Genomic DNA, 12,586 nt, shown 5'->3' on the forward strand with positions numbered 1-12,586 from the left:
TAAATTACGAGAGTTTATTATATTACTGGGCAAATATTTTTTCGACTGCCAAATACTATAACTTACAAATACTACGCAAGAAGACTAGTATACAGTTTTATACACGCATTATAAAAGCATATCCAAATGGAACTTACAAGTTTTGTGTTTGCTTAAAGCTAAAACTACCCAGTGCATCCCTAGCTAGTGCTCATTGTGTGCACAGTGGCGGCGCTAATCGGTGGAAGGCGGTACTGCACGATAAAACACTGATGCGCTGCGCAACACCGCCACGGCGTGTCTTCCCCTCACAAACTTACCATCCCGCGTCAGTGCAGCGAACAAAAACGGCAGCTGGACAACACCGCTCAACTCAATAGGGGGGTCTCAACAATGCCACTGACTCCAAGTGCTTCGCGTTTAAGTTAAGATCCAACCGCCAAACCAAATAGTCTACGTGTAGCTGAACGGGACGGGTGCGCGGGGCTTCGTTGTAAAGACAAAAGAGCACAGATGCGGTTCACTTCAAAGTTTTGACGATTGTAAACACCGGGACGCAGCTGCAGTCGTCTGCTTGGCTGGATTTCTGATGCGTTTCTGACGCGTTTCCTTATGCGTAAAACGCGCGAGTATCGGCAAATTCCGAGAGTGAATTCATCGCAACGAGCTGCGCGTCTTTCCGCGAGAGCTCACTTTAAACACAAGCGCCAGCGTGTTTCTGTGTCATTTCACTGATATTTTCCTTCTTTCTTATGACAACTCGTGATTGCGTCCATCAGCGAATGGCTGAATACATTTAGTTGATCGTCGGCACTTGATCTGCTGTGGGAATCGCAAGGAGAGGACCATGTTGATGAAGGAATACAGAATATGTATGCCACTCACTGTGGAAGAGGTAAGTGTATGTTTGGTGTTTGATCACATTGTTGGTGAAATGTTGGAAATGTTATGAAACACGTGCGAACATAAGCAATAGACTAAGTCTAGGAGACGCGTCTCGCCGTTTGGCATGGCTTATATTTTATCCTTTGCGATTTTCACATTCCCGTGTTTTATACATTTACTTCGAATCCCAATTTTCGTTTGTGCAACTTTTGTCCTCCGAGATAAGACACATAAAGCTGAAGTGATAACCACATGGTGGTGCTATTCATATTTCCATCGGTGTGGCTGCAGAAGTCACTCCTTATTTATGTGTTGTGGTTTGACATTGTTTAGACGTAGGCTTCTTATAAATTGTAAAACAAGAGGATGCTGATTACGTTGATAAATTGTTTATTACTGTTATTGGATGGTAAACTTAAGCTATTTTGTGCAGATGAGCTAAATATCTGTTTTAGTGTAATTTTAGGGGAATAAATCTTTATTTACTTATAGACATAGCCAATAAATGAAATGCACACTAGTTTGGACTGTAATACAGGGGTTTGTTAGGAGCCATAGTTTTTGAGAGAGAGAGAGATTCCAACATTAGGTAAAATAATATGATGTGAAATTTCTGAATGCTTTAAATCTGTAAAATTGATTATAAATGTGAGAACTTGGTGTATTTCCAATATCAGTAGCAGCAAGATGCATACATCGTTAGGAATAGTATACTACCATACTACTATTTCTTCATTGATACTGCAACTGCTATTGAGGTAAATAAAAAGGTCATGTGACGATGACGTTATACTACTGTTTTTAATATATATAGTCCAAACAGTGTGCACTGTGCAGTATTCATTGAGTAGTAAACTACATAGTGTTCCAAGCATGTATGCAATTCGACAGGAGATAATCTGATGGTGATAAACCTTCATGAAATACAAGCCTGTTTTCTGTTGAACACACAGTAAATCTTTCAAAAATATCCTTGTCACTCTTTTAAATATATTGAAAGTAAACAAGGACTGGGCTGTTGAGCATCAGTCACATGATAGCTTGTGTGCCTAAATGTGTTTATTAACTGATAAGTGGAATATTAACCTTTGTTGAACCGAGTTTAATCAAAGAACACAAAAGAACAAGTGACTCAGAGAAAAGAGTGAAGTGAGGTGAATGTCAATGTTTTCATCAAGTAATATATTATTCGGATGAATTTAATCCAATTCATGCTCATTCACTTAAAATTTGGCATTCTTATGCTGGGTTCACACCAAACGCGAATAAAGCGATTTACGCGAGTAAATGACATACAAAGTCAATGAACCCAGCATTAGGGATGATTCACATTTCGTGTCTTATGTGCGAGCAAGTTCGTTATTTTAAATGTAGAAAAGTGGCAGGCGTGCGAAGACAGGGAGCGAAGTATCGAGATGGAAATAGTTCAACTTTACGAAGGGTCGTGCACACACCGGCTCATTTGACTAGAGAAAGCGGCGTGGCGCGTGTTTTCTGCATTGTTTTAGATGCAAAATGTGAATCGCCCCTAATGGCACATGACTCGTACAGCTTTTAAGAATGCCTTTTAGTTCGGCAAAATATTAGCTCTGCATGAGGAAAAAAATCTATAGTTTTATTAACTTGCTAAATAATGTGTTACATAGTATGTGATATGATCATGCTTTTTGTAAAGTTTTTCAATTCAAATTGAAACAGATTGGAAAAAGTGTATACAAAGTATATTTTTTTCGAAGCATAAATACTTTTGAGTTATTGCAAAGCACTGTAAAATGAAGTTTGTGATAGGGTCGATCGTTTTGACATAGCGTGTAGATATATGGCTGAGTAGGTAACTGTAGAGTATGGGTTTTGAGTGAACCGTTGCGTTCTTCAGTGTCTTTTGCTGCCCATCTGCTGACTGACACCACAGATGTATTTTGTGGATTAATGCAGAATCACATTCACAACATCTTTAAGTGTGTGTGTAAATGAATATGCCCCATCATTTGCATAATGTAAACACAGAACACTAAACCCTAAATTTGTGTGTCGCTCAGATTTGTACTGGACAACCCATTTCTCTGAGGGTGAGGTATTAAATATCATTATAAAACAATTATCACATTTGTGCGCATGGGTGTGTGTTTTAATACGGGGAAAAGCCATCTGCTGAGTTTCTGGTTCATTGACTTACCTAGCAACAACTGAGACTCTTAGTTTAGCAATATTTGATCATATAAGGAGCGCTGATAGCATGAGTACAGGTCATTACGTGTCAGATGTCTTTAAATAACTAACAATCTTGTGTTGTTACGCGGCTGCCAGGAAGGACAGTTTCCTTGAGCTTGGATTTTGTGTGTACAGTGAGCATGTGAAGGTCATACATTTATGCCCGAATGGGTTGCATGCTCGGGAGAGATAAAGAGGTTTATTTGACCTCCTCTCTCCTAGCTTCCGGACTTAATTTACTGTCGACAATAGGTGTTGGGGGGATGCCAGACACATTAGCACACGAGTGCGGTTATTGAGCTTGAGGACGGTAAATCGTGAAAATGATGAAAGTGTTTCTACTGAATGTTTAGGTGAACTCCATTAAGTGTTCGACGTCAGCCCCAACTGACGTGAAATTCTTGTCAATTACTACTAATTCAGATTTTTGAGAAATAAAATCATTTTCTTGTTGATTATTAACCTGATGATCAAGTTTGCTGTTCTCTGATGTGTGTCTGTTGAGATCTCTTCCGATATAATATAAGAGATGTTTAATATTACTAGGGTCTTTTCTCAAAGATAACAAAATTCTAAGGAAATTCAACAGTTGTTCAACTGTAGTGTACTAATTTATATTCTTCAACTATGAAACAAAAACAGAAATATCTCAGATAGTTGAAATTATGTAGCTGGAACTCAAGGTCCTTTTGACAATAGTCTGAAATCCCTTTCACAATAGGACAGAGCCGGAGGATTTTTATCAAGAGTACAAGGATTCAGGATTGCTTTTGACCTGACAAGAGTGGCCTCTGTTTAGTTTTATAGCTTGAGGTTAAATCACTTATCCCTCCAGGCGAGCAGCGTTTGTTTGTGATTTACTTGTATAGCTGCAATGGCATTTGATTGACACAATGCAAGTCTGATGTGGAAAGTCTTTGCTAGTCTTTGAATGGCACAAAGTGTTCTCTGTGCCGAGGTACATCAACTGCTGAGAATAAAGGATGTCAAGGGAATGAAAGAGAACCCACTTCTATTATAGACATTTTCATCTTTACAACATTAACAAACGTTACTGCGCATGAGCACTTTTGTGACCCCCCCCAACTGAGCTTCCGGTACACATTCACAAACATAAAATGCCTGGAGATCATTTCTGATAACAATAAAAAACAGAGAAGAACTGTAAGTTGGCTAAGCTTGTCTCCACAATATTTTGAAATTTGACTGAGATACCAAGCTCAACCACTAGATGTAAATGTACTAAACGGTTTGTTTCAATGCGACCCAACTACAGGATGCATTCAACAAATTTTTACTTTAATTAAATGAACATGAAACAAAATTTAACAAATCGTTGATTTAATACAATTATTATACAGTAAAATAGTAATACAAATTAATATTATCATAAATAAAATAAAAATTGTTATTAGACACTAGCCAAACACAAACCGGAAGTTAACTGGGGTTCAGGGGCGCACGCGTCTTATGAAACTGTCTATAATGGCTCATTGAGCTGAATTTTTTTTTTTTTTCAAATAATTGTACATGCATTTAAGAAACACATTATATTTGGATGTTTAACAACAGATTGTGTTTTGAGGATCACACTTTGTGTTGTGTTCTCCATGGTTTTCCAAACTAATGATGAATTTTGCTTTTATTATTTTTAGTTATTATATTATCTTACTGGACCCATGTAAAATGCACATCAAAATGTATAAAATGCAGATATTTTATAAAGTAAAATGTCATGTCAGTGCCCAATTCTCCGATATATTTTTTCTATGATGGAAGATTTTTCGATAATATACAGCCATGCAGCTACCATTAGGACAAACTGGAATGTTAATGGACGCTTTTTTCCAGTTATTATAGACCTCTTTGATTCCAGCTGTGAATGGGATATAAAGTTTATTTTGAATGGTTGAATAGACTAATGCAGGTCACTGGGGACTAAAACAAATATGCTGAGAGAGTTATTACTGCTCAGGCAGATAAATTCTAAAAATAGTTCCATTGTGCATTTGACAGAGGAGAGAGATTTCATTTTGTTTCGATGTGGATTTTTAATACTTCATAATGAAGCTCTGATAGTCCAGAGACTTTTATGTGTAGGTTCTTTGTTTAATTTTCTTAACAAAAGAATCACAGATTGTGCTTTACAAGTCATGTAAGCAAATATTTCTGATTTAATTCCATGAGATTTGGCTGTCGGGAGGAATGTACAGAAGACTGAGATCAACACAACCCTCTTTTTGTTTTCTGTGACAATATGTGCACAGCAGGGTGTTTATACTGCTCGAGTCAAATAAACATGTTATTGTTTCTATATTCACGGAAAAATATATCAGCATGTGTAGCCAGGGTTGTTGGCTTGATTTTTTTTTAAGTTAATATTTGTTTCATGTGGAAATCATCTGATATGTTTACTTTCTCAAAGAGCATGTATTCCTAATTTGAAGGAACACTCAACTTTTTTTGGAAATATGCTAATTTTCCATCTCCCGAAGTGTTAATAAATTGAGTTTTACTGTTTCTGAATGTATTCTGCTGATCTCCTGGTCTGGCGATAGCGCTTTTAGCATAGCTTAGCACAGATCATTGAATCCAATAAGACCAGTAGCATCACGTTCAAAATGACCAAATAGTTTTGATATTTTTCCTATTTAAAACTTGACTCTTTTGTAGCTATATTGTGTACCAAGACAGGCGGAAAATGAAAAGTTGAGATTTTCTAGTCCAATTTGATTAGGAACTATACTCCCATTCCGGCGTAATAATCAGGGAAGTTTGCTGCCACAACATGGCCGCAGCAGATAGACTTACTTCAGTCAGCATATACAAGTTACTTATATTGGGACTTATTTCAGGCGCTGCATGATACACCTGCTGCGGTGTATAGTATGTCTTTGGGACACAGCTTCTGTGTATAAATCATACTTCTTCTGTTGCCCGTATTTGAAGTTTCCGTCTGTATTTTGGATCTTGCGGCATTTAACCGTAATTCATTGAGAAACCGAGTACAAGAATTGCACGATATATCGTCCTAGCTCAGATCATGTCATCCTTACTGGTTGTGTAACTACCAGGTTGTGCGTTGTATCCATTTAAGTTGACAAGTGTGCGTTTCGTTATATTTAAAAATCTGTTGCGATTTTATGTTGCGTGCTGTAAACTCCCATTTAGCCTGCTGTATTTTTGACATGTACAATGTAAGTGAATGGTGACTCACTCCAAAAGTTTTGCAAAGCATCTTCTTTTGTGTTTCACTGAAGAAATAACACAAAGGAAAAGCTTTACAGAATGTCGGTGAATGGATCAACATTTTACTTCAACAGATTTTACTTGAACAAAGTGCAGAATCAACATTTTAAAAAGTATCCTTATAAATTTTTTGCAAGATCATAACAATGAGTAAATTATGAAAATTCTTTTGGGGGAGTGAATTTTCAGCATTTCGAAGGAAAAACAAGGCGGGGAGTGATGGGACAGTATTGATAGACTGTCTAATGAACCTGTATGCGAGTGAAAACACCACTGTGTGTGCTACCACACCAGCTCCTACACACTGATATTACCTCTCTACCTTAAACTGCCTGGAAGCTTCAACCATGTCCAGAAATATGAACTTTAAAGTTCTTTTAAACTGCTTTTTAAACCCGGCTCTTACAGTAAATTGAAGGTCAGGCAGGTAGACAGCGGGCTGTTGTTGATGTATTATGAAAGAGCTCCCGCTGAAGTCAAGGGTGAGGTTGTTTGGAGGCTGTCACATCACCGGTGGCCATATGGCTAACGGATGGGGTCCCAGTCCAGTGTTTTATGTTTGTTTCCATCGGTCACGGTCTGTCGCCAGCGGGAAAGTTTCCATCGGCTGTGGTTGGCCAACTCACTCCTGGCAGTCCAGATCATTGCTCGCTCAGTGTCTCCCTACGAGAGGTGTTTCAGCCTAAACCTTGCTTAAGCTCTGCCCACTGGCACCCTGACAGAAGAACAAAGGTTACAGATGAAAGTGAGGAACATTAGTGGAAGAGCAAAGGCAAATATAGCCCTACACACAGGGCATGATGGGATACTGACAGCGGCTGGAGTTTTTATCTGATTCAGTCAGGCTGTATTTTAACATCACCAATAAAGCCGCTATACTTCATTTGTCTCTTTCCATTATAAAAGCCTTTATATTTTATGTTCTTTATCGCCTTTCTAATGAAAAACCTCTTTATTAAATTTTAACGATCGATGTAATCTTTTTTTTTGTCTTTTGTATAAAGCAACAGATGCTATCAATAATATTGAATAATTCATATTACACATGCTACCTTAATTCCCTAAGGCTCCAGGGGCTGGTTGCACTTTTTGACATCATGAAACAAATTATTTAATTATAATATTTCATATTTGTGAAATAGTGTTAGTTTAGATTTTTTTTGGGATGAAAAAGTTGACAAAAGTGCCTTTTTTTTATAAAAAAAAATGCTTGCAGTGTTTGGGTACAAACAGCAGCAGAACTCCATCACTTTGCGCACGCAGGCAACCCAGAAAAACATAGGCAGCGCAACGGAAGTCTATTTGAATTATAAACCTAGAGCGTCTATGCAATAACTAATCACATATCTAAAAACTACAATACTAATTGTAATACTAGAAATGCAATCAGAAGTTGTTGAAAGTGAAAATTAAACTTATATTTATACAAAACTATGCACGAACGGGCATCATTACGTTTTTTCAAGCTCAAGCCTTCTCGACCAATCACATTCCTCACTTGTTGTTATGGAAACTACATGTCTCTGACATTAACATAAGGCGTTTTTTTTCAGAAAAGTTGAACTTTTTTCAAACTCAAAAGACGCTCTGAGCTGCAGAAAAAGACGCTGGCGTTGGCGTTTAAAAAAACACTCAGGACCCAAGTAAATGCATTGTATGGGAAACGCTGTAGAATTTACGAACTACCCGATATTTTGGAGTTGCACCATTCAACTAAGTCGAAGCGTAATGTTATGTATAAACTAATATTTACGGAAGCCTCCCGTCAGGAGCAACTGTAGGAATAAAATAGCAGACTATCTGAACTTACTGCATAAGCTCTCTCGTAATTTTCCCCCCCGTTATTATGTTAGTTAAAATAAGTTTAAATTAAGAATGTTTTGAATTTCACAACATTTCAACACAACTTTTTTGAACATATTTAAAGGCTGCTATTGGACGTCATTAAGCGCATTACCTTACAGGGAGTTTACGAACTACTAGCTACATTCTGCCTTAAGACCAAATGGTGCAACTGCATAACATACAGATTTAGTTACAAACCAGCTAGTAGTTACTAAGCCTCTAGTGTGGACTTTACGTTCACCTTTAAAGGCAAGGTGTCCGATATCTCTTAGGCGTTGTTGATGTTCAAATCTCTAAAACAAACACACCCCTAACACAATCTTTCGTTTTCGTCAGCACTCGGCTCGGCTAATGTCCGTCCTGTGCACTGTGCCCCTTACTGCTGATTGGCTACAAGGTTGTTTTGGTACTCGGCTCGACATAGTTGTCTAAAGCGTAATTCGGAAATCGGTTACCCTGCCTTTAAAAAAGAAATAACTGCTTGAGTTGCGGCTTTATTTTTTGAAGTGTAGACTTGATGGTCAATATGATATGCATGAAAAAAATTGCCTAGCGCCGGCGCTGAGCCTGCTGAAACAAACAGCAGAGGCTGGTGTTACCATTGGAAACAATTAAAAAACACGCCTTACGCCGGCAGAAACACCTCGCTGGACATAGCCCTTAAGGGTGTAGAGGGAAAAATATGTCCATGAATGTCTATTGTATTTTATTATTATTATAAGTTAGTCAATCAGAAACAAGACATTAGCTTTAGGTGTACATTGCTTTAGATGTCTTTTGTTGTCTTTAATAATAGTATTTTCCCGTCATAGTACAAAAACAAGTTCAGGTTGTGATGCTGAACGCACAGTAATCTACTTTGAAAAATGCATCTGTCCCAACTCATGATCGTAAATGTTTAGTTAAACCGTTGGAATGGGTTTCACACACATGGCAAGTCTCTGAATTAGCGGTATAGCATAGCTCAGGTTGGTGTAATGCCACCTGCGACCCATCGCTTTTTTTTAAAATTCTTATCAAATCCAGACAGCTTGAGTGAGAACAGATTCCCTCTGTGAACTCACACTTCCCTAAGAAGACGTATCATCAGCTGCCATAGATTCACATCACAAACTAGAGATGGAGCTGAGATTGGACGCCCTGAGGCACAGATTCATTTTATGAGTCAAAAGACAGAAGGCCAAACTAATGGCAGTGATAGAAAACCTCAATCTGGAGATGTTGTAAAGGTAACAGTTTGCATAGGAAAGCGCACTTATAATGAAGTGGTGTTGGTTTAATGGAGATAAACTTCAGGGACTGTTCAGTGTCATGAATATAGAGCGCAGGAATAGAAAAAAAACACTGTTGACATTTATGATTTGCAACAAAGATTTATGAGTTAAATCAGTTCACAATAAAATGTTTAAAGGAAGGGTTTTAAAGCATGGACAAAAACAAGTCAACCTTATTGTTACCTGTGTTACTGAAAATGAATGATGCAGAACCGAGAAATTCACATATAGAGACCCTTTCCTATGTCATTGTAAAAAGTGTGTGAATGTGGGGTTGTTTTTCACCCGATGATGAGTACTGGAGGATAGGATTGTTTTGAAGAGTGAATATTTCAACATGGCTTTGCATATTTTGGCTCATACTTTGGCAGAAATAAAGATTAATGCCAATAGGATGCAAATGGATGTTTTAGTTTTACCTTCCTTTGTGTCTTTTTGTGTTTATCTGAAGCTGAATTTGAAAAGGATTTTGTCACTCTGCCAAGAAGCCTGATATGTCATGTCACACAGGTGTTTCCCATTCTCATCTGAGATGTTGGCTGTATCTGGTGAGTCAGAATGAACTTGATGACTTGTGTCCTCCTGCACGAGGCCGGCCAATCAGAAATCCCCTCTGACACTTAGCAACACTCATTAAATCTGAGCAGGTCCGTCAGCGAGAGAGCTTGCCTTTGTGATTGCCTCTCTCGCCACCACTTTAATGTGTTAATAAGAGTGGACAGCTTCCTTCAAGAGGATCTCAAGTCTCTGTTTGATGACGACAGCAGTGTTCTAGGTGGAGGACTCCCGGATCAGACTTTAATAATCACCAGCCTGATTAGTTTGGGCTTGAATTTTTATAGTTTTTTGAGTTATTGTTATAATGAATCTGGTTAATCACACATCTCGATTAATCTCACATAACAGTTATTTTTTTAAATATACTTTATATTTATATAATTTCACATTTAATATCCAAATGAATGTAGAAACAACAGATCTGTTTAGCAACATCATTTAATGAAAACCAAAATTCTGATATTAATACTGCAACTAATGTTAAAATAAATAATCAATTTAATAGACGTCAATGTCTAACAAGTAGAAAAGATAAAGAAATTGAATAATGTTTTCAAACACTTTACAGTCTTTAATGCTAAATTCTAAATTAAGTGCAGAATTAAAGCTAAAAAATATTTTTAACCCGTTAATCTAAAAAAATGTATTGCATGAGTTAACATGCATGTTGACAGCCCTAATTATCATAGTTTCAAAGTAGAAGTTTGTATTAGCCTTTTATTGAAAGACTTTTAGTTTTCATGTTTATGTGTAGCCACACTGCAAAAAAAATATTTTTTGTAAATTTTTGTTAACTTACTATTAAAAAAATTCTAAAACGTCTTAAATCAAGATACGTTTATTGGATGGGAAAAGAGACTCAAGACATTTAGGGTTTTTCTTTTAAATAAAATAAAAATAATTGGTCAATTTATGTTTAAAACAAGCAAAAACAACAACAGATAGAGCTGCCAATAGGGTGAGAAAAAAGTAATTTTAATTGACTTAAATTAGTTGAGCATTTTTTTTTACGTATCTTTGTTAGTTTCATTTTCTTATTAAAGTATTAGATTTTATTTATTGTTAGTTAATACAATTCAAGTGTAATAATATAAAAAAATCTAAATCATTTAATCATCATATCATCATATCATTTAAAGCATCACAGCTAAAGAGATTAAAAATGCTTCTACACTGAAAGGGTTTTACAGTAGCATGCTGACAGTCTAGAACTTGCTGTTTAAAGGATTTGTAAATTGAAATCTAAGTAAGCACAGATAAAGTATTTAATAAATCCAAAGGGGAATGAGCAGATCCAGCAACATGGCATGATAAACAAGAGCAAGACATGGTAAACAAGAAGTGGAACATCACAACAGAACAATACATTAAGACAAACAGGATGACACATGAGACACTGGAGGTTATTTGTACATGGAGAGGACACAATAGACACAAGGCACCTGGACATGATAGAGCTGTTCAACAGTGACAGAACTACAAAAGAACATGGACACGACTACAACATAATGCAAAATCCAAAATTCACTTGAAAAGACAAACAATTCACAATACACAGACCGACACATACAAAAAGGCACATACCCATTTGTATAGGTTACTTTTATGCGTGTTTGAGCTTCAAAACCTTAAGAGCCAAGTTCCTCATTTGTTAAGACTGACTAGTTGATCATTTGTTTTTATTAAGATCTGGCATTAGACCATGTAAAGCTCCATCAGTCTGGTCGGGTACTCAGCGTAAGGTCAAGCAATCCTTCATGATTGCTGTTCTGTCTGTCAGGATGGGAGTGCTTTATAAACGCAGACAAAAGCAACAGATGTCCGAGTAGGCGCGGTTCGGTTTGTAATGACAGCATCACGCTGACATGGCCACCTGTGTGAGGCCTGTGCTGTAGCAGACAGTGGGAGCGTTGAGTCAGGTCTGAGCCATCAGCCCAAACGCTCAGATGGAGAGTTTCGTAAAGTCACGCTCTGAGCCAAACGCAACAGACGTGAGTCACGTAAGCCAAGGGTCCACAAAACTATTTGTCCATTTATGCGTGGGCCAGAGAGTCATGTTGTGGGTGGAAAATGGCATAGAGACAGGAATGTGCTGAAATCGACAGATATAAGCAGTTGGCTTGGCCGTGGGTTTAAGGTGGCTTTCACACTTGAAGTTTAGTTCGTAGTTGGGCACGGACCGAAGTGAAAGCTGTCAAGCGAACCATGGTGTGCACCTGCTACCCGGGCTGGGAGATGTGTTTAAAAAAAATTGCGATGATCGACTTTAAAATCATCTAGATACACGATAATATCGGGTGTGTTTGACTTCATGCAATGTTGCGCAGGCGATAAAATCAAAATAGTCAGTTTGTAAGCATCAAATTAATAAAAACACAGTACATTGATCCGTGTTCTGTTTTCTGTCATGTGCGGTGCACATTTTTCATGACCCAAGACAAATGCAAATGCACCAGGGTTCGACACATTCGTGAGTTGAGTGTGAAACCAAACCAACGCTGCGGGGGGGTATTGGGAACAATCACAAATTCGGACTACAGCAAACGAGCCAAATCTGAAAACGGCCTAAGTTTAATGATGCGGGG

At 37.6% G+C, this 12,586-nt stretch overlaps 1 protein-coding gene across 1 annotated transcript in view; it reads left to right on the top strand.

The window, feature by feature from the left end:
- pitpnc1a (phosphatidylinositol transfer protein cytoplasmic 1a) overlaps positions 1 to 12,586 on the top strand; it is a 66,678-nt gene continuing 54,092 nt past the window's right edge. Inside the window, exon 1 of the mRNA XM_056752593.1 lies at positions 1 to 874. Within this exon, the coding sequence (XP_056608571.1) occupies positions 827 to 874 (48 nt within the window). The 5' untranslated portion in view covers positions 1 to 826. The remainder of the gene's footprint in view (positions 875 to 12,586) is intronic.

The sequence above is a fragment of the Triplophysa dalaica genome, chromosome 7 (genome assembly GCF_015846415.1).
Source record: "Triplophysa dalaica isolate WHDGS20190420 chromosome 7, ASM1584641v1, whole genome shotgun sequence".
Taxonomy (NCBI): domain Eukaryota; kingdom Metazoa; phylum Chordata; class Actinopteri; order Cypriniformes; family Nemacheilidae; genus Triplophysa; species Triplophysa dalaica.